At 32.4% G+C, this 23905-nt stretch overlaps 1 protein-coding gene across 6 annotated transcripts in view; it reads right to left on the bottom strand.

The window, feature by feature from the left end:
• Positions 1 to 444: 444 nt before the first annotated feature.
• The window catches only part of LOC111676996 (mitogen-activated protein kinase-binding protein 1), a 286290-nt gene continuing 262829 nt past the window's right edge, over positions 445 to 23905 (bottom strand). For 3 of the 6 annotated variants that reach the window (XM_046949155.1, XM_046949140.1, XM_023438018.2), the window contains 15 exons: positions 13235 to 13478; positions 12546 to 13175; positions 11754 to 12482; positions 10436 to 11688; positions 10068 to 10366; positions 9850 to 9995; positions 9635 to 9679; positions 6032 to 6143; positions 2501 to 2599; positions 2288 to 2436; positions 2154 to 2229; positions 2008 to 2091; positions 1521 to 1712; positions 1290 to 1455; positions 445 to 1115 (listed from right to left, as the gene is read on the bottom strand). In XM_046949155.1, the coding sequence (XP_046805111.1) occupies positions 956 to 1115; positions 1290 to 1455; positions 1521 to 1712; positions 2008 to 2091; positions 2154 to 2229; positions 2288 to 2436; positions 2501 to 2599; positions 6032 to 6143; positions 9635 to 9679; positions 9850 to 9995; positions 10068 to 10366; positions 10436 to 11688; positions 11754 to 12482; positions 12546 to 13175; positions 13235 to 13478 (4384 nt within the window). In that variant the 3' untranslated portion in view covers positions 445 to 955. Of the gene's footprint in view, positions 1116 to 1289; positions 1456 to 1520; positions 1713 to 2007; positions 2092 to 2153; positions 2230 to 2287; positions 2437 to 2500; positions 2600 to 2896; positions 5750 to 6031; positions 6144 to 9634; positions 9680 to 9849; positions 9996 to 10067; positions 10367 to 10435; positions 11689 to 11753; positions 12483 to 12545; positions 13176 to 13234; positions 13479 to 23905 lie in introns of all 6 variants that reach the window. The other 3 variants (XM_046949149.1, XM_023438015.2, XM_046949164.1) reach the window with 2 other exon arrangements.

The following is a 23905-nucleotide window of genomic DNA, read 5'->3' as shown; positions in this document are numbered from 1 at the left end:
TTTTTACAAAAAGAAATTAAAACAAATTATAAAACTAAAAAAAATACTTTAAATAACAAATAATTACTTTAATCATTAACAAATTTAAAGCGAAACAAAGTGATGAAAAGTAATTTTTATTAACTCGTTATTATCACTATTGTATTATTATTGTTGTTGTTTTATTAATTAATGAAAAATTTAAGACTAAATAAAATTAATTTAAACTTAAACTTAAAAACTACACACCAACAAAAAATATGTAATTGATATTGTAACATTGTTTCTTATTTTTTTGTTAACATAAATTTTGTTTTTAGAATTAAATTTAGTTTTAATAATTAAACTAAGTTTTACAAAATTAATATAACAAAACAAAATTAAAATTAGATTTTATTTATGTATATTTTTTTTATAATAACAAACAAGCGTCGCTTTATTATCTAAATAAAAAATGAAAGAAAATTATTGTGTTAAAGTTTTTTTTTCTTTATTATTAATATTTTGTATTAAAAATTAAACAAATGCCATTTTAAACTTAAGAAGAATTATTAAAATTATTCCCTAGTTTTTGTTACGGAAAATTTTTCCTTTAGAAAAGAAAAAACTCAATACCAGCGCCAAGTATTTTCTTACATTTCAATTTTCTCTTTTCGTTTGCAAACTCTTAAATGTTCTCTTAATTTAAACTTATTTATTTAATTTAGTTTTCTTTTATTTAGTTTTTACTTTTGTTAAATAATATTTAATTTTTAATAAATTTAATTATTTTTGTATGTATTTATGTGTGTGGGTGTGTGTATAATTGTTGGTTAAATATTTTACAATAGTTTAAATAATTCACAAAAAAGAAAATGTTTCTTAAATTTTGTATAATTTGTTTTAAGTTGAAAATTTTATAAATTATTTTATTTATTACTGTTTTCACAATTTTGTTTTGGAGTTTTTGTTTTCAAAAATTTCTTTAATTTACACACTAGGAGTTATTCTCACAGTCATCGGGTTTGTGCTTCATACGCAAATTGCTTAATAAATCGGCACAATTATTTACCATCATCATGTAATCGCCATTTTCTAAATTTGCTTGCTCGGTTGTCGAGTACGTATGATTTGGATGTTGATTGTTTTTATCATTTCTGAAAATTAAAAACTTAATTAATAATCTTATTGCGAAAGAAATAATAAAAACTTGATATCAGCAAATCGCAAACATTTGTTTGAAATTATTTCGTATATTATAAATATTATCCTTTAAAAATATGCAATTTCAACATTCCTTTACCATTTCAACTTTTTCTTAATTAACTTACTTATTTTGTGTTATATTTGTTAACATATTTTGTGTCATAATCACAGCATTCTCCAATTCTTTTAGCATTAAAGAATCCTCACAATTGCGTAAATTAGCATGCAATTGCAATACAGTTTGTGTAGTTGTATATAATTTATTAATAACATTATGAACTTGAGATTTAGCTGAAAACAGTTTAACATATTAATGATTTTCATTAAATTTGATTTTATTTAAAAGCAAAACTTACGATCTCCATTGCTATCGAGATCAGCGAATTCGACAGCTTCATAAACGCCTCGTTGTTTCACCACATTGGGACTGTTAACAACTTTATTCTTATGATCGAATGCTAAATTACGTGGACGTGGTGGCACAATAGGTTTTGTGTTGGAAGAACTGCCCTGAGTTTCTTCAGAGCTTGAGTCATCTTGTGGAGGTGCTGCGGAGAAAATGGAAATGTAAAATTTGTGTTTGTATTTATTCTTATATAAAATGAATGTTTGGGAGCCAGTGGCACATATCTATCTATCTATCTATCTATCTATCTATCTATCTATCTATCTATCTATCTATCTATCTATCTATCTATCTATCTATCTATCTATCTATCTATCTATCTATCTATCTATCTATCTATCTATCTATCTATCTATCTATCTATCTATCTATCTATCTATCTATCTATCTATCTATCTATCTATCTATCTATCTATCTATCTAAAATAAATACTTACCATTGTTAAAACTAGTTTGTATAGCCCCCTTCCGGCGGTTATTATTACCATTGGTTTTTGTGTTATTGTAAGGACGATTAGAAGCTGAAAAAGTTTTTTTTGTTATTAAAATATTTCATTAATTACACATTTTAAAATATAATTACCAGTTGGTCCATTTGTCCTACTTTGGCCATTTGAACCAGATCTGCCACGATTATTGGCTTCAGTTTCTGAATCACTCTGCAAATATGTATATAATTTAGAACAAATGTATTTGCATATTTTAAGATCAACTTACTTGATTTAATACACCCATTGAAGCATTTGCACTTAAGTTATTGGAAGAACCTTTATTTTGCAGACTATTACGTTTACTGGCTGATCGGGTGGCTGAACTGTTGCGATGAGCAGCTCCCGTTTTTTGGGAAGAACTAGCTGATTTAGCACCTGCAATAAAACAATATTAATCAAAGTTTTGAATGATTTTTAACAGGACAGAAATTTCGCTTACTTTTACCCATATTGCCCATATGTAAGTCACTAAGAGAACAGGCTCTTCGTATGGAGGAGGATTCCTCAACAGGCATGGGATGTATATTTTTGGGATTACCTATAAATAAAACAAAAATGATTATTACAACATCAATCGATCTAAGATAAATACAGCAAAAAATCACAACAAATAAAGTGAAAACTTAATGCGAAAACTTAACATTAACTAAATAAATCATGTAAAGTAAATGAAGTGAAAACACAAATGTCAATAACATATGAGAATCATAAGAGGACCCGTAAAAATAAAACCCATAAATGAATCGAAATAATAGTGCTTTTGGTTTTTTGCAATAAAAATTGTCAACGAAATAAAATTTCAACTAAAACGGTGCTTTAAATCATCAAATCAGACCTGCAACTCTTTCAACATGTTCCAAAGAAGCCTTCTCACTTTCGTCTTCTTTTTCACCCTCATTGTCCGTATCCGAATCGGCCTTTACCTCTTTGGCTATTTCGACTTCAAGGCCATCACAATCTAATTGAACGTGTTGCATTAGTTTCTTATTGAAATTATAAGATTCTGTACTTTCTAAGACATCGGGAAGACTGACATTACGTTTGATGTGACGTGCATAAGCACACAGATCCGAATCCGAGCTATCGGCTAAAATACGTCTCTGTTCGTTTTCTATATCCTTCTCAATGCCTTTGGCTAGCATATCAAAATTCATGGTAAGAGATTTCACATAACCTCTTTGTTTGGTATCGCATTCGAAAGGACGCATGCGTGATTCGGTGGCCTGCCGTATCTGTTCTAATTTACGTTCTTCCATTTCGATAAGTTTTTGTATAACATCGATTTGTTTGGCTATATTTTTACACTGGTTAGTAGTGGAAGTGTCGTGTATGGGATTTTGTGTTATTTCCTTGTTAGCCAAGTTTTTCTTGTGTTTCGAGTCTCTTTCTCTTTCCTGTTTGATCTCATCGACCACAGCTTGCAGAGCGGGCTTAGTATAAAGTTTTAAACTATCCATGGTCATGTTGTCATGTTCGTCATTACCATTTTCAGTTATAAACATTTCAAAAGTTTTCTCACCATAATCATTGGGAAGGCTAGAACCCAGTGGTGGTGATACATTTAAATTGATATCGTTTAGAGGACAAGTGGTGGTTAGAGAAGAGTTATTAGCATTGTTTCTTTTCGAGCTGGGTGTGTATTTTATTTGTGATACTGTATTGAAACGTACGGAAATTTTAGGTCTTTCCTTTTGCCTCATCGAGGTGGCTCTTCTTGAGGGAGAGTTATCAAATTTTGATACCTTTTTTAAACAACTTTGTGTGGCTAAAGCCCCTGAGCTTACCGAAGGTCTCATTTGCCTAGCTTCATTGTTTTTCTTCTTTTGGACCTGTAGTTCTGCTTGTTTTTCTCTCTCAAACTTTTGTAAATTTCTCTCAAATTTCCTTACCACACTAGCGGTGCGTGAATGACAACGTATATCTGAAGTATCTACTTCAAACGAGCAGGACTTCTTTAGGGGTTCCTTAACCTGTAATTTCTGCACTGCTTCCACTGTGGAAGTCAAGGTAGATTTAAGATTTTCTGGTTTAGCGGGTATAGGAGGTTTTTCCTTTACCACTTTCTTTTGGAATAATTTATCATTGTAACATTCTTTCTCTGATTGCATAGGATTCGAGTTACGTTGCCAACGTTGTTGAGCAAAATCTGAACTAATACTTTTACTAACACCTGAACTGTACTGTTGATTTTTATATTTTGATGTGGGTATATCGTCGGAAACCTTAGTGGAGTTGGTAATAGGATGTTTTACAGAGGATTCTGATAACTTAGGATATGTTTTTGAGGTTGGTATAGGTTTTGGTGGTATAGATTTCTTTTTCTCATTTGTCTTAATCTTTTCTATATTGTAACTAGAAACATCAAAACTTTCATAGGGTGAGACGTTGGAGGGGGCGCTTGGTAGATGTCGCTGTTGCATGTAGTAATCGAAGCTACCATAAGCATTGGGACTGGAGCCATATGATTTTGAAACCATTTGAGCGGCAGCAATTGTCGATGTGGGGCCATGTATAATGAAATTTCTTAAACCTGCATGCCGTGGTATAGGTGGTTGGGGTTTGTCGACCATGTCTACCAAAGGAGCACTCTTGCAATCACTCTCATCTGACAAAATACTTTCCATGCTATTACAATAGCTGGCATCATCTAGGAACTCTTCAGTTAATAAAGATTCTTGACTTCGGTCGACATTGAAAGGATTATTCGATGTTAGGAAGAAAGAGGCCGATGAGTGTCTTTGAGTCTCTAAGAATCTGGCCTCTTCCAGACGTCTAGCTTCGGCCATTTGTTCTGGATTGTCATTTAGAATATCGGATAAAGAGACCTTACGTTCACATTGATATATTTCTTGATAAACGTAGAATTCTGAAAATGAATGTTTGGGAGCCAGTGGCACATAAGGTTGTTTAACTCCTCGAGGGCTGGTGGCACCCTCAGGGGTAAAAGCCAAATCTCTTTTTTGAGCCATAGGCAGATTACTACGTTGAGTGGCTAAATTCTCGGGTACCGATTTCGAAGCCACAATTTGAGAATGTCTAGTACCGGAGGCATGATCATAAACATCTACTCCAATATCATCTAAATCACCATATTTTTTAGTAATTTCAGCTATCATTTTCTCCGTATCTGCCTGTATCATATCGAGTATAGTGCGAGCATCATCAGCATAAACCGAATGACGCTTGGGTTCGGTTATAATGATACTTTTACTGTCCGAGGACCATTCAACCTCCTCGTGAACTGGTGAAACGGGACATGATTTATAATGTTTCAAGATACTAGGTGTACGTCTATTATTACCATTCGGATTACGTTTGGCTCGAGCAGCCTGACTATTTGCCGGTAATGTGGAGCTAGTAAAAGTTTTTTGATTTGCAGACGGTTTATTTGAATTGGTCGGACCCATAAAGGGTACACCGGGTGGTGGATGTATCTGATGAACACCCACATGATGAGGATAGGGCGGATAATGTTGTTGAACTTTACGCATTGCTTGACAATTTTGTTGGAGCACTGACTTGGGTGCAGCGCAATTGAAGAAATACTGTTGAGGTTGCGATGCTGGTAGTAAGGGTTGTTGTGGTGGTGAATAATAATTTGGCGGAGTCCGATCGGCATAAGTCGGCTTATCTGTCGTTGTACTAGTGGCACTAATATACTGTGAATTGTCAATTTTAGGATTTAAAGCTTTAGATTAGTAATTAGAATTAAGGACAAAATTACACAAAAATATAGCATTAATTTTAATGAATATATATTTTATTATTCAAAATTGGGCAGCATGTAGTAAAAGGGGAAAGAGCGTAAAAGAAAGATATGAATTAGCTAGAAGTTACATTTTAAATTGTTTTTAGAATCACATAATATTTAATACGAATTTCTAAACTAAACTTAAGCAATTTCCTTTCAAAATTTAATAAGATTTCAAAACTAAACAAATATACTTATATTTTACTTTTGAAAACTTACCCGTTTTAGCATAACGATTTGCTGATGACAAAGCTGAACGGGAACCATCTAAATTTCCAGCCAAACTTAAATCTGAGATACTGTGACTACCACGCAAAGAACGATAGCCCACCTTGAAAATAAAATTTATTATAAAAAAAATTATTAAAATTTCAAATAAATATAAATAATTGAGATTATTCAAGTTAAGTTTTATATTAGAAAATGGTTGGTTAAAAAGTTAATTGCATTGTTTTAAATATTAGAACTTTTTAGAAGTGCATATGCATGGAGAATCCCATATAGTCTAATGGCTTTTTTAGGGTTAATTTTAATGTAAATATTATAGTTGTATGGCTTATCTTCCATGCTATTTTTAGTTTAATACTCTTTAGCTAAATATAATTTAATAGCTGTATGTATAAATGTTTGTTATCAGTTGAAATTGGTGTATGCGCACCAAATAAATGTGTGTGTGCATATAGCTCTCCAACTGGTTTGTTAGTGAAGACTACATATGAAGTATCTATTAGTATTTAAAACATCGCAAATCTATCACAAGCATCGGTGGTTCAGTGGTAGAATGCTCGCCTGCCACGCGGGCGGCCCGGGTTCGATTCCCGGCCGATGCAATACAGTTTTTTTGTTTTTGATTTATACAAGATTTATTTTTTAAAACTACTTAAAGCTCCATTATTAAAACTTGAAAGTAACTAAAGATAGGATTTTATAACGCCGACAATTTGTTTTTCATTATCATATGCATACGGGAAGATAATCTGGCTGAAAGATCTTATCTTATGCTTAGGGCGGGTTCCTTACTACTCAGTTAAACTAGGCTTAACTTGCTGTTAGATTAAACTCGAAACAAATTTAGGCGGACTTTAACCAATGATTGTGTTTTTCAGTTATGAATCTAGGTTCAGTTAACTTAGTATTTCCAAATTTCCAGTAAAAAAAATAAACAATCAACAGCTGTTTTTCGCAAATACCACTTTTGTAAAATGTAAAATTTTAGAAAAAATATAAATAAACATTTACTTAAATTAGTAAGTTTTTCTTCTTCCGAATCCAGGTTTAATTGGTAAATTACACTCAGTTAAACTTAGATAATAAGTAACTTTACTGATTAGTGAAAAACACAAAACATATATTAAACCAGGTTTAATCAAAGAATGAAGATTATCTTTATCAGAAAAACTCACCCTTAGGCGATGTATTTTGACTAAAATACGATTATAAAAAAGTAATTAAATATCTGTAGTTCTAACGGCTAGTAATCTACTAAGAATCTATGAGCATTCTATATTATATACTTATATACCCTTACGAAATTACAGATTATGGTATTACGACACTAGATTTCGGAGGTACACCTTGTGTAGGGTGTGTAATTTTTACCGACGTGACCAAGATTGATACAGATATGGATGCGGTATCTACATCGCTTATAGTTCTTAGCGATCTGAAAAGTGACGACACTGATATGAAATCATTTCAATCTAGGGTTGATTGTGATGTGAGATAGTATAAGGATTTGAATAAAGATGCTAACGGGTCATTATTCATTTGGGGCTTTTGTAAGTAAATCGGACAGTAGTGGAACTAGTATCGAGAAAATTATTTGCCCCCTGTCCTATAATACACAATCTCAAGTTAAAATAACTGACAAATTTTCTATGACTAAGGGCGGGTTTCTTATCACTCAGTTAAACAAGACTTAATTTAGGCGAACTTTAGCCTATGATTTTGTTTTTCAGTTTTGTATTTAAGATCAGTTAACTTTGTTAGTATTTGCAACTTTTCAGTTAAAAATATAAACAATGAACAGCTGTTTTTTACAAATAATTCTTTTGCAGTCGTAATTCAGGTCTGAGTTTGGTAACAACTGTCGCGGCAGGCTTGCGTTTGTTGCAGGGATTTCCACAGTTTTGCGTCTCGCTCGCACTGGTCTAGTGTATTATTTTATATTACTGTTTAAAGTTATATGTTGTGGTGTGGGATTATGTTTTATTTTTGTGGAGATCATACAATAGTCAAACTTTTATACCCTAGTGAGACCATTAAAACTCAACTATTTAAACCCTGGTAAAGACTATTAAACCTCAACTGTTTATACCCTGGTGGAGACCAAAAAACTCTTCAAATTTACTGGTGGTGTACCATTTAAATTTTTCCAAAAGGTTTTCTTTAGTTAATGGATTCCGGCATCAAAATCCAGAAGAAGTCGACCTGTTTTCCTTCAACTATCTCTTCTCATACCCAATGTTCTTGCTTTTTTAGTGTTTGGTTGTCATAGGATCATTACTTTCTATCATATAAATTACAATGGAGTTGCATCTGTTTATAACCTTCCCTATAGTATTGTAGAAAAAGGAAGGAGATATAAAACAGGTAAGCTTTTAATTTAAAGTCAACAGATTATGCGCCTCAAATTCAGCTAAAAAGACATAGGTTTGTCGTAAGTTATCAAAGCAACATTTTAAAAGTTCTTAAAAACATATTCTAGATTTAATACAAAAAGAAAAGATCCTTAAATAGTATACGTTCAACATGTGATGTCGCAATTACTTAAATTCGTTTTCAGGAGAATTATTTAAAGTCTTAAGTTAAATTTTGTTGTATCAGCTGTTTACACTTTTGCATTTCTTGCCCAAGTTTAAACCACCTTCTTTGGGTTCTAAAACTAGTAAACAACAAGTAAGAGTGCTATAATCTTATATACCCTTCACCATAGTGTATTTTAAACATCTTTTATTACATCAAAAGCTAAACAAAAAGAACAACAACAACGCTAAACGAAAAAAAACAAAATACACAAGGCATCTAAACCAACGGACATCTAAACATACATAACGAAAAACACAGAAAAACAAAAATAACAACGCAATGACGCCAACAGCATCCAAACATACAAAAAATACACAGCTGAATAAAACCAAATACATCTACACACGCACATGTACATCTTTATCCAATTCACAGTGTTGTTGTTGCTTTTTTAACAAAGCATGAAAAAATCCGTTATTTACCGACCGATTTTGCTGATTTTAAACAGCGATCTTCTCGAAAGCATGTCTAATAGAATTATTGATGATTCGGATCTCGCCGATATCTGGTGTCCTCTAAAAACTGATTTCAACAGACAGACAGACAGACAGACAGACAGACGCACATGGCTTAATCGTCTATAAGGCTATAAGGCTATCTATAAGGATCCAGAATATATATACTTTATAGGGTCGGAAAATTATATTATAGAAATTACAAACGGAATGACAAACTTATATATACCCTTCTCACGAAGGTGAAGGGTAAAAAAATAACTGAGTACTCAAAACCAACTTTCAACAATTAATTTTTATTTAATCGTAATAGTTTACTCAAAGATTGGCCCCAAATGAAACACATTTCTTTTGAACCTTTTTGTTAGTTGGCATTATAAAAAAATAATTCTTAACAAATACAAATTAAAACAGCATTAACTTGCGAAATGTTATTAGAAATAATGAATAAATTTTGTTAAAAATGGTAGAAAGCAATTACGATTAAAAATTTTCAAAGCGTGAACTGCATGAGAAAAAGCCCAAGAATAACAAAACTACTTGTAGACAGTGTGCTCACCTCAGGTATGGCATTTAACTTTTTAACACCATTTTTACGTGAACCCTAAACATCATATACACAAACGGACCGACAGACATTATAAATATTTTTTAAGGAAAAAAAAATATTTAAATAAAGTGCATAAAAACACCAGACACACAAATAATAAGAAAAAATAAAAATTAAAAACACAATTGCCAAAAAATCTGAACTAAAGAGACGCATTAACTTACATTTTCCAATTTTTGTTTAGCTTCATTAATGACTTTCAATAGCTCTTCTTTTTTAGTGCTGGTATAAGATTTAGTTATAGTGGGCGGGGCGGAACTACCAGGTTTGCCTGATTCATTATTATGTTTGGCACTTATGCTGCGTCGACCTAAAAAATTACACACACACAACAATTATAAAATGTTTAATGGAAAATTTTGTTTTTAAATAAAAGTCTTACTAGTACTGCCTCTTTCTAGCAGATTACCAGGACCATCGGGTAGAGCGGCTTGCAGAAAGCTACTTGTTGCTTGTGGTATACTTTCTGAACTGCCACCCAGCGTTGAGGCCAATGAACGATCGGCATTATCAGCACTGGGTGTAGAGCCTTCATCTTCTGTATCCGATGTGCCTGTACCCGTACCAGTACTAGCTGTATGTGAACCATTACCACTTAAGGTTAGGCCAGCTTTCTCGAATTTCTGCCGTCTGACAGATTTTCTTAGTTCCTCTTCATTCATGGCGGTTACTTTGAAATCTCTGTAATAAGTTGTGTTAATTATCACAGTTTTGTTATGATTTTACATCAATTTCCAGAATACTACTCACGTGGGTGTACTGGGTGATATGTTGTTGTAGAACATTCCATGATCCGAACTAGTCCTCTCACCATCCGATATATCTTCTATGTCGCCATCGTGATCATTATTGGATATGGTATCGAAACGAAGGCCAGGCTTACGTTTATCGGCCACCAGTGTTGCAGAGCTACGATTTGCTCCCGCTACCGTGGCTGTTACGGTGGGTACGGTACCAGTATTATTACTGCCTATAAATTTCAATTCTCGCCTTGTTTCCATACCTGAATCTATTGATGAGTCTTCACTTAAATAAGTCTGATTGTACATGATGTCCTTGGAGGAAGCACTATTATAGTCCGATGTCTGCGTATTACCCAAACCGCTGCCATGCAAGGCTGGTCCTATACCGGCTGTTGTCGAAACACTCCCTAGAGGACTCTCCGAGTTGGAGCGTATGTCGGTGAGAGTGTCGGCATCGATTTGTCCACGTTGAGCCCAACGATTGCGGGGTCTTTGCGCCAAACCAGCCTGGCTAGGTGAAGAACTTAAGTTAGTCATAGAAGATGAATTAGCAGAGGAGGGTATATTGAGGCCAGAGGGTTCATTATCTACTGCCGCTGCTGGTGCAGCTCCAGCTTTTCGCTTGGCCCATTGTGGCAATTGACCTACATCTGATAGTTTATAACCAGGTGTTAGGGGTACCACATCACCTTGCAAAATACTGGGCGATAAAGAGAATTTGTGAGCATCATCAATATCGGGTGTTGGAGACTCCACTATTATGCCTTCGGGCGCTACTAAAGCAGCCGACAATGGCCTGGGAATAGGAGCATGACCAGAGCGTAATCTCTGTTGTGACAAGCGAGCCTGCATAGTAACAATCATATCGTGTGGCACTTGCCACACGAAAACACAACCATCACCACTAGCCGATATTAGATGACGACAATCGTTGGTAAATTTAAGGCCTGTCACCAATTCACTATGCCCATACATGCGAGCCATGCATTCATTGGAATAATAATCGTACACGGCCAAAGTCTTGTCCGTACAAGATGTGGCCACATAAATACCACTGGGATCCAGGCTCAATTTAATCAAACTACCCTCATCGGAATGGGAACCCTTAAAGGTTTTGGTATGTTTAGAATTCTGAGTGCCATAGACACGTATGTTGCGATCTTGACAAGCAGTGAGTATGTGTTTGGCATTCGAGTCAACTTCCATGTCGTAGAGAGTAGTTTTGCCAGATGTATGAGTACCTCGTAGGAATATATTACCCTGCAAATTAATGTTTAAATATTAACATAATATTGAAACCTTATTTGTTTATATAGAATGCTCACCTGAAACGTTCTAAACATAATCGACTTGTCAGCACCACACGATATCATTTGGAAATTCAAACCGGCTCCTACAAACTTAATAGACGTAATCGAAGACGAATGATCATCTAACGTTTGCAGCAGTCTGTAATCCTGTGCCACATCGAATACATGAATCAAACGATCACGACTGGCACTGGCCAACAGTTTACGTTCGATTTTCTCATTTGAATATTCCAAACACAGAACCTCCGATTCGTGAGCCTCTATTGTTGTTATCAGCTTTAAATTGTTTAAATTATAAATGCGTATATTACCACTACGATCACCACTAGCTAAATGCTGTAATTCTGGACTTATTTTAATGCAACGTACACCATTGCGTCCATCATAACTGGAATTGGGTATGGGAGCACTTTTATCGCTCACAATTTCCAAGTCCTTAATGAAATTCATTTCGTCATCGATATAGATAACTTTGAGTAATTCTTTTGAATAGATATTTTTGCGATAGATTTCATTGTTGGCACAACCCTCCAGACCCCATACACGTATGGTGTCATCGGAAGAGCAGGTTACAAAAGAATCTTCGGGCAGAGTGGGTGACATTTCACGTTCCATATTGTATGGCACAGTTTCAACACCCCATATACAAGTGGAGTGATAGAGAAAGGAATGTGATTTGCCCACACGTTTTATATCTCGCATATCCCAGATGTATAAAGAATGATCGTTGTAAACACAGGTAACCTGAAATATATAAGGAATTATAAAATTTAAGGAAAGATAATAGTTAATTTAATAAAAACCAACCTTTGACCTCTGTTCATCGTAAGCCATTGCAATACAATCGGGATATTTAGCATGTAGTGGTACCGTCATTATATGATTGATATGTATACCCTGAGCAACATCAACACCCAAATAATGTGTTCTCGGCAATGTGGTTACATATTCCAAGGTGGTGGCATTAAAGATGCGTATTATAGCCTCAGCACAACCGACCAATATGAATTGTCCATTGACAGTTATACAATTGGCATTTGTCGTGCGACACTGTACCCATTTATCCAACAAACGCCTTGAACTAAACTCCACTAAATGTCCCTGACGTGTGATGGCATATGTACTTTCGGCGGTGACACCTTTACCACAAGCCACAGCACAAAAATCATTATCGCGTAAATCTCCCAATATGGCACTACGACCCATCAATGGGATGGGGTCTTTGTATTTACGTCCTCCCTCCAAATACCAATACTTAACATGACGATTGCCCACCGTCACAAAATAACTACCATCTTCGGCAAAACTAACCGCCGATACTTTAGAACTAATTTTATTCGAGGCCATTTTTAAATTCGATTTCCAATCGAATACATTAACGATCATGTCATGCTGAGAGCCCACCGACACTAAATATTTACCAGTGGGTGAAAAGGCCTTAAATAGAAAGAAAGTTTTATAATTTTTACAAAATATTTCCATTGAGTTACACTTACCACACATGTTACGGCATATTTGTGATCGACAAATTCTGCTATAACATTACCGCCTGTACATTGTTCCAAATTGCCATTGGGCGCTTCTAGTTCCCATACTTTAATGGCTGGATTTATGCCGCATTCGCCGGTGGCTACATAACGTCCGCAGCGTGAAAATGCCACCGATGTGAATGCTTTGCGGGAGGTATTGACCAAATAGGCCTGTGTCTGTCTTTTGGCATTGAATAAAACAATTGTACACCTGCAAACAGAAGAAAATTTAATTATTATAATAAAATTTATTCTTTTTTATGTTCTAAATCGTAAATCATATACAACAGTTAATAGTTTATATCTATTTTATATCCTCTTAAAAACCAATGATGCTTAATAATATACATTTAAAACTTTGCCCTGATATTATAATTCCGTTTAGATCCCTTAGCATGTTTTTAATACTTGTGCTACACGTTTGTTAATATTTTCTCAAATCTTTTACTACTTTAGCTATAAAAATTTATATATATTTATATGTAAATCATATTCAATTTACATATATGTATGTACGTACACATGTACAAATATTTATTATATATATGTATATATGTACGTAAACAAAACTCCTTAAGTAAACTTGTAACAAGGACGTAATCCATAAATGTTTATGAGAATCGTTTACCCTACACGGAGCAAGGTATTCTAATGACATTTTAAGTTGAATAGAAAATTCAATACTTATCAGTCATCAAAGAATTGTAAGAGTAAAAATTTCTATATAAAAAGTATTACAAATTTGGGTCCAATATTGACTGAATATCTAACAATTAATACTATTTGTGGGTCTGTTCAATATCTGTAGGATATCAAAATGTTGGGCGTATGTGATCGCATATCAGAGAAAGAATTTGTTGCTGATCGTAGATAGAATATATTGGTCAAGGGGAATACATTAAAAAATACCCTTTGACCTGGTTCACACTGGGAAACTTTTGTTGAGAAACTTTTGATTTTGTGTGTGAGAGAAAGAGATGGTTGATATTTCTTCTGATTCTCTCACACACAAAAATCAAAAGTTTCAAAAAAAAAAGTTTCCTAGTGTGAACCAGGTCTATGTAAACTTGAAAAGAATGTTGATTGTGTTAAAACGATTGGTATAAAACAATAACAAAGTAAGATGGAAACAGCTGTTCCATTTTTTGTATGTGTTTACATAAAAATACATCCCTGATCTAATGCGACCTGCTTGTTTTTTTTAATAATTTCAAAAAATAAAGAGTCATATTTTTCGCTTATTTCTCTCAATCTGCGATGGTTTCATTACATATTGCGGTTAGACGATCCCATCCGTATTCTTCTACACAAAATTTTGACCGATAATATTACTTGTGTGATCATGTAAAGTCGGCTTTATTAACATTAGATATTGTTCCCTTGAAATTTTCATTATTAAGAAGAGATAATTTCTATCGTGAGCTTTCTAATTACTATTCATTCACAAAAGTTGATTTTTTATGCAACAACTGTTCCTTGTTTACAAAATTCCATTAGAAAATTTAAGAATAGGAAATTTTTGTTCACCTCAATAATTTTAGTGAACAAAAGAGTGAAAAGAAAACATATTTCAAGTGAAATGTTGATTGGCGATAGAGGTGATTGTCTATGTAATGAAGCTAACAAAAGGTCCGTATGCGGAAATGTGCTCAAGCACATTGTTTTACTTCAAGTTCAAAATTGTGCATTACTGGTTGCAATGTACCTGATGTACATTACAGATAACCTAAAGGACTTACTAGTTTTTTGCAGAGTACTAAACAATTTTGTGTAGTAAAATGTCAAACTTTTTTATGATTTTTACGTTATTTTTTGTATCATAGAGATTAAAAAAGATATCTATTATATAGTGTCATATATAAAGAGAGATATTTTGCTCGGATTATATGTAAAGTTTGTACACGAAATAAACTATTTACTTAAAACTGTTAATTTATTTACGAATATATCAAATGATCGGTGATCATGTCGTATGACTTAAGTGCGTGTAAAACTATAGCAATAGTAGGCGTGGCAGCTTCTATATAACCTTCTATATAAATTAGATTAACATCTTATGGGCCTATCCTTATAAATGTTGGTAGAAGAATTCACGTCTTATTCACAGTTATTTATGTAGAATTTAAAAGTGTTATTAGTGTTTATAAGTGAATTTTGACTTTCAAGTCTTTTTCTGAAGAGATTTTGTATGGGGTCTAGGCTTAAATGAAGCCCGATCATTACAAAAATCGGTAATGTCATTAAAAGCTCTATAAAACTAAGTTTTGCCGACGTTTGTTGACATAAAATTAATTATGAGCCAAACGGCATTATTCGCTGTTTACGGTTGTATGGAGGCTAGGCGAAATAATGGACAGATTTCATCCATTTTTAAAAGGATTCGTCCTTGGGACAAAAATGACAAATTTCATCCAAATATCATGAAAATTGCGTCATGTTCCTTGGGCACAAAGTTTACATGAACAGCCATCCAGACGGACGGACATAGCTTAATCGACTCAGAAAACTGTTTTATGCAGATTGGTATACTTTAAGGTCGGTATGGAACGAACAATTTTTGCATGTTACGAACATCAGCACAAACTCAATAAACTCCCCCCACTAAAGTGGTGTAGGGTATAATTATTAGAGGAAGATTCCTTAAATTAAGGGGCGTGGCACCTCCTTATAGAGAGGGAAAACCCTGGTAGAACAGTGCAGAATTTGATACAGTCCGTTGTCAATAGTGTATAAAATTTAGACAACAGATTGCTCGACAACGAATTGTTGCAATTTTGACAACGTTGCGTTGTTTAACAACACACTTTTCCCTATTTAATATAAAATTCGTATATCTGGGAAACTATTAGGGGTAGAATCTTGAAATTTTTTTCGAAGAACTTTGACATTCATGTGAACTTTTGAGAAAAAATAGGCGAACTTTAAGACATCGGAAAACTTTTTATTTATTTATTTTTATTTCGTGTTAACACTTTAAAATATTGCAAATATTTATCTTAGAAATTATTTATTTATTTACGCTTGTTAGAGCCAATTTTTTCTAACATATATATAACCAAGCTAATATGTAAAAGTAAAATTTAGACATAAATAGATGAATGGTTGCATAAATGAATTTTGTATATTTAATAATACATCATCCTCATCGTCATCATCATCATAATCTAAAATGTAGTTTTTCAATTTATACATATTTTTTTCTATTTTCCATTTTGGTAACAAAATACATTTTCATATGATGAAAAATTTCCATAAATTGTTAAATCATTTGCATAGAAAATTGTTACAATAAATTGCAGCATTTTGTCAGTATATTTTTTACTTTTCTTTTGGCACGTTTATATAATATTTGTTGGCATATTTGCATTGCATTCCCACTAGCTAAAAATGCCTACAAATTAAAGAAAACCTCGTGCTTTTTTCCTTGATGGCATAATTAAATTAAAGGAAACTACATTTTTTTCTAAAAGATGCGAAAGATTGCAATGTGAATAAAAACTGAAAGTGAATTTAAATAAAACGGAAACATTTTGTTTTTTTACAAATTGCCTGCCATAATGTATTATATATAATCGTTACGTTTAAAATCTTATACGCGTGCAATTGTAATTTATACTTGAACTCTTGGTAGATGATGATGACGATGACTCTTTCTTTTATATTTTAGTTACTGGTTAAAAAGTTAAATGTTTTATGGGGTTTTCTAAAGAAAATGTTATAAAAACATCCACGCACACAAACTTACTAAATATACATTTATATTTAACAAGGGAAGTAATAAATATATTAAGTATAAACGAGATGAATATTAAGAAAAATATACTATTCTAGAACATAAAATATTAAAATCTTAAATCCTTGACAATCCCATAGTAAATGTATTAAAGTGGTTGAATTTATAATTACGTAAAAAATAAAGAGATCTTACAATAACTCAATTGTAACTTCTTAAAGTTCAGTACAATGCGATTAAATCCGATTCGATTTTAATAATATTCATTAACAAATATTTTAGATTATGTCGATTATTTAGTAACTAATTTAATTTGTAATATAAAAACGAATTATCAATGGTCCTACCTACCTATCGTTTAAAGTGTTAAACCCAACAAGCATCACTCATTAAATGGGAAAGTATTACACTTACACCATAATAACAATCCTTGTTAAATACTTAATGAACTATTTTTATGCCTCTGCTCAGGGATGGAACATAAAAATGAGATGAATAGTAGATAATAGGGTGGACTTAACTATAGTTTTGTACACAAGCTATCTACGTGATTTACTGTAAGTCCATTGGTCTAGTCTATAGCCTAGTTTATAGTCTAGTCTATAGTCTGGTCTTTAGTCTAGTATATAGTCTAGTCTATAGTGTAGTCTATAGTCTAGTCTAGTCTATAGTATAATTTATTCTACAGTATAATCTAGTCTATAGTATAGTCTAGTCTATAGTATAGTCTATAGTATAGTCTAGTCTATAGTCTAGTCTATAGTCTAGTCTATAGTCTAGTCTATAGTCTAGTCTATAGTCTAGTCTATAGTCTAGTCTATAGTCTAGTATATAGTCTAATATATAGTCTAGTCTATAGTCTAGTCTATAGTCTAGTCTATAGTCTAGTCTATAGTCTAGTCTATAGTCTCGTCTATAGTCTAGCCTATACTCTAGTCAATAGTCTGATCTGTAGCTTAGAATATAGTCTAGTATGTAGCCCAATATATGGTCCAGTATTACCAACAAAATATTTACCTTTTCCACAAAATTTTAAACAACAGTGGCATTGATGGGAGATGTTCCATCTCCATTACTCTATTTCATCCCATTGTAAGGAAGGTTATTGAAAGAAAGATTTTGAAAACGGAACAGATACTGAAGTATAATGTTTTGGTGTCAGATGTAAATTTTTTTCAGCTTTTTATGCTTTGGACTATGTCAGAAGTATTCCATCTAATCGAACAGGAGTCCAATCCCATATATTTTTTTAAATACAAGTATGTAGACTAAGATATTTTGAATCAATATTTCGACATCATATACTAAGCTGTACGACGCCCTATTTAAAGCCTAATCTTTAGCAAAACTCGCTTTTGCGAATAGAAATACAATTATACAGAACTTCCGAATTAAAAAAAACTTATGTTGGCCACTGATAATTTAAAAGTGTTAATGGAACACACTCACTTTAAAAAGAAAACTGTACTCAAAATTTTGCAATTGTATTCAAAAACAAAAAACTACAATTGCACCAATTTTCATTTCAGCCTCAACTTATATTTGTATAATTGTATTTGTGTGTTTTGGACAAGATTTTTGTTTTGAAAAAGTTCTCTTTTGAACATTCATCATAATACTAGTAAAATATTCAAGGATATTTTTATGTTTATTTTGTTCTTCTCTTATGGTTTGCCTACACATATTCACTTACATTCACTTTGATACTTTTAGTTTAGTTTTCACATATTTTTTCAGTTTCTTCTTCGAGTTTATGTCCGGCCTAGAAAACTTGAACTGAAATCTGTGTGTAGTGCCCCCTATGCTTTATTATGTATATACACATGTATATTTTAATGTGTGTATGTATAAGTGTGTGAGTAAAAACCCTGTAGTTCAGGGTGTCTTGTAAACGAGTGGTTTATTGTAAAATTTAAGACAGTGTGCTGATATTTCCACATACTAAGGGGAATCCAAAAAGATATATAATTGACTCTGATTTAATTCCTCTTAAATACTTCTACCGGGAAAAAAATGTATTCTCATATTAAGTTAGGAAAGCGACTTCTTTTTAAATTACTTAGGCACATTTAAGTAGCGATTGACTTCCACCTGGCTTACTTAGGATCACTTACATAAGTATACATAGAGTATACATGTGTCAAATAACCAAGTGTATCTGTATCGAAATCAATCCTAATGAAACAAGTATATTTATTCCTTATAAAACTGCTGGGCAATAGGTATGTATGTAGTAGTAAGTATTTAAGTTTTTTTTGTCATTGCCAGTTGACTGCCGTTTGGGTTAAAATGCATTTTTCATAGAATTTTTTCTGTTTTGTTTCTTTCAATTCTTTTCAACAGTTTCGTTACATGTCACATAATTTTTGTTTAAGTTGTTATTGTTGCTATTTCAGTTTTACATTGTTTTTGCTACAATTTTTTTAAAAGGACTATAGTTAATTTTGTATATCCTCTGGCTGTTTGTTCTTAGATTGACTGTATCCTTTTTTTAGCAGTTCATTCTTTCATAAATATGTAAAAAAACCCTGTTGTTTTGTTTCGTGTTGAGTGAAAATATGAAAATGAGCACAAACATATGGTTGTGTTTAATTGACCTAAATTTGAGTGCATATTTTTAGTGAAAAATAGAAGATATATAAATTACTTTTATAGGACGAGATTTTCCAAAAGAGGATAAAAGAACACTTGCTAAAAGTTTAAAAGATAAGAGTTGCAAGACTGAATACAAAAGTGACTAGGAGAAAATTTGGTGTGAATTGTGCGTTAGTGTTGTTTTTAATATACTGAAACGGTTACAATCAATACCAAGCAGAAATAAAACGAAGTAAAGAATAACATTTATCACCACTTCAAAAGTAACACTATGTGAATTTTTTTACCTTCTGTAGTGAAACTTAAAAATTACTTCCTAAGAATGACTTTAAATGTAGTGAATTTGCAGCCAAATAAAAAGGACATCCCTCCTATGACAAGCCTATGTTAAAATCATCACTTCTTCAAGTCTTTTTGAGTAGGTACCCATGGTGTAAATTCTTTATACCCTACACCACTTTAGTGGGGAGGGTATATTGGGTCTGTGCTGATGTTTGTAACATATAAAAATATATGTCCTAAACCATCCTTAAAGTATACCAATCGGCTTAGAATCGTTTTCTGAGTCGACTTAGCTATGTCCATCCGTCCGTCTGGCCGGCTGACTAACCTAGTGCGCAAGATACAGGTCGCAATTTTAAAGATAATTGGGTGAAATTTGGCACACATGCTTTTCAAATGCGAAGCCTATTGAAAATTAATAAAATTTGGTCCATTATTTCACCTAGCCCCCATACAATAGAACCCCCCGAAAAGGGCTCATAATTATATTAATATAACTGTATATCGATAAAAAGTCGGCACAACTAAGTTTTATACAAGCCTTGATGACCTTGCCAAATTTCATAAAGATCGGGCTTTATTTGACCATAGCTCCCATTCAAAGTCCCCTTCAGAATGTCCAAAATTAACTTATAAAAACAAATATCGTGATGAAATTCAGCACAAATAAATATTATATAAATATATTCACAAAACTTTATCGGGCTTGGTGCATATTTTTCATAACTGGTGTAAGGTATAATATAGTCGGTCACGCCCGACTATACTTTCGTACTTGTTTTAAGTTCTTTTTTTGCTGGGTATTTAAACAGTCGGTAAAGATCGCTCTATTATAATTTTAGACTAATCTATAGTCTGAACTATAATACTGTTTATAGTCTAGACTTTGTTTAAAGTCTGGTTATATTGTATTATATAGCCTGTACTGTAGTCTAACCTATGATCTTAATTATAGTTTATTATATAGATTAGTTTACAGACTTAATTGTAGTCTCGTTTATAGTCCAGTTTATGATTTTTTCTTTTGTCCAGTTTATAGTCGGTACTCTAGTTCAGTATACAGCCTGGACTATTACATATTCTATAGTCTAGTTAATTTTCTAAACTATAGTCTAATTTAAAGTCTAGACTATAGTTAGATCAATAGTATATTCTATTTTCTGGACTATAGTATATTCTATAGTTTCGTTAATCGCAAAACAAACAAAGAAACTGCACTGACAAAATGTTAGGAATCAAAATATCAATGTATGTAACTAAAGAGCTACAAACTTACCCTACAAGCCGGTCGCTGCACTTTATGGACCAAATAATAGGGAATACAGTTAAAATTACTTGTGAAAACTCAACTCGTAAACTGTAGAGGTCAAAGGTCAAACTTTGCAATATGTATTAGAAAATTCTCATTGAATCCTATACTAAACTTATAAAATAATATTAACCCAGTACATTTGAAAGTCAAATTCTTATTGTGCCTTGTCAGTGGGAGCATATTACTTTTACACAATATGCACTGACAAATGTTAAGTAAATAAAATTTCATTTCTTTGTTTTAAACATATATTTTTGATTGTGGTCAACTCATGCTTGTAACAATAATAACAATATTATTTTTCATAATAAACTTGCTATTAAAATCTTAATTAAAGTCATTGTTATATACATTGTATAAATACTATTATTAAAAAAACACTCCCAAAAGTACATAAAACAAAAAAAAAAAAAAGAACATTTTATACAATTAAAACGAATGCCATAAGACCTTATATAAAACCCCAAAAGTTACTTAGATACTTGCTTTTGTATACAATTTTAAAACGAGTAGAAATGTTTGTAGCCACCTGGGTGTAGGGTATTTATAATTAAAAATGTATCAACAAGCTGGTAAGCTAGTGAAACAATTGCGACGGACGGACGGGCAGACATACAAGCAAACGTAAAGAAAGATTAAACATAAGCGTACTAAGTACTAAAAACCCAAGTATGGTTTTTTAGTATAAAAGTGTAGAAAGTGTTTAATGAATGACCTTTAACACACTTTTAATTCATGAAATTGCTTGGAAGATGCCAAAAAAAAAACAACCCAAAAACCCCACTATAGGAAAAACCACCAAACAATCACAACAACTATTTCGAAGAATGGAAACAAGTATTTAGCTAAAACTAAAACTGTGGTCGTAGGAAAAATGCACTTAAATATTTTTAGAAAAAAAAAAAGTATTTTTTAATGGTGAAATACGAGTACAAACAAGGAAAATAAGTAACAAAAATCAAATATTTTTGTGTAACAAACAAGAAAAATATATAGTGCGGATAAGACAGGGACGTACTGGGGTTAAAGGTTTCAATAACTATATATAAGATACATTAACATACGATCATAAGATTTTAATAGCCCTATAAAGTTAGATTATTCAAAAATGGAAATTTCACGGGACTGATTCTGAATACAGAATCTGATAATAAAATTTCTATAAAAAATTAGATTTAACACAGTTTTAAAGTATATATTCAGGGTCCTTTTGGAAATTCTGAGGCGATCAAGAGTTTAAAGGGTATAAGAAGATAAAACTTCAAAAAGCAGACTTTTCCTATTGAAATCGATTCATTATCGACTTATCTTTGACAAAAATTCCACATTTTCAGGTTTCATTTAACATATAAGATGCAAAAGCATACGATCATAATTTTTTAATAGCAATATAAAATTATATAATTCAAAAATGGATATTTCACGGGACTAATTCTGTATACAGAATCTGATATCAAAATTCCTGGGTTTAACACAGTTTTAAAGTATATATTCAGGATCCTTTTGAAATTCTGAGACGATCAAGAGTTTAAAGTAGGTAGAAAGATAAAACTTCCAAATACATACTTTCTCGTGATGGAATCGATTCATAGACTTGTTATCGACTTATCTTTGACTTTGATTCACTGACATGTTATCGACTTATCTTTGACAAAAATTCGACACTTCATTTTTTTAAAGTCGATTTGAGAGCCCTAAATATTACTAGTTTAAGGCCTTCACACAACTTTGAATTTTGGTTTTAAATAAGTCCATGGATAAAATATATATAAAAAACCCGTTAGCTAACTCGTGTAAGAAAAACGTTAATGTTAGTTAAGGCTTGCTAATTGAAACGGTTTGACATTATGCATCCTTTGGTAATTTAACTAACTAACAACGATCATAATACGAAAAGATTTCAGCTCAAGTCGGTTAACTAGGATTTAGTATGAAGTAAAAATCGATCGATTTGATCAATATGTTCGATCACTTTTATTATTTGTCGGCAATATTAATGTCCCTGTCATGTGCTATTACCAGACCCTTTACGGTTAAGAAAACATTTTTCGTTTTCAAGCTATGAAAGTATCTATTAAAGTTATAGATACTTTTGTTAGGACATTGACATAAATTAAGGTTAAAACGATTCTCTTAAGAACCCTATCTGAAAAAATGTCATCTTTGAAAACTTTTTTTTGTTTTCGAACCCTCAGCGCATAAGGAAATCGTCGTATCGAATGAAAAATGTTGTAGTAAATAATACTAATTTTCTGATATCAAGTTAGTTAGTTAGTTTGAAAGAAGAATGTATATATACATCAAATCCGAAGAAAAACACCTAGCCTCTATCGGACCTGTTGTGCGTTCCTTAACCAATTCTGATATCAAAGTATTTAATAAAGTTAGGTACAGATAATTATATAGTTACATCAGGCTGAAAATGCTTTTGTGAGGACATTGGTATTATCCCCTACCCTGCATACCCTTTTTAGAATCTGGTTTCGAGTTCTTTCAATGTCATACATTACACTTCCTAAAAACATATTTGGTTTTCAAGCCCTCAGTGCGTAATGAAATCGCGTCGTCTCAGTTGAAATTGGTCATTGTTCTTTTAATATCAAAGAATCGATTAAAGTTAGATTTACAGATCATTTTCATGCTCCTGATTTCTGATAATAAATAAAGTTCTGGATTATTAGATATATACAGATCTACTCTGTTCGAATAAAAGGAT

This window comes from Lucilia cuprina, chromosome 2 (genome assembly GCF_022045245.1).
Source record: "Lucilia cuprina isolate Lc7/37 chromosome 2, ASM2204524v1, whole genome shotgun sequence".
In the NCBI taxonomy this organism is placed as follows: domain Eukaryota; kingdom Metazoa; phylum Arthropoda; class Insecta; order Diptera; family Calliphoridae; genus Lucilia; species Lucilia cuprina.
This window is presented reverse-complemented; position numbering and strand designations above follow the sequence as displayed.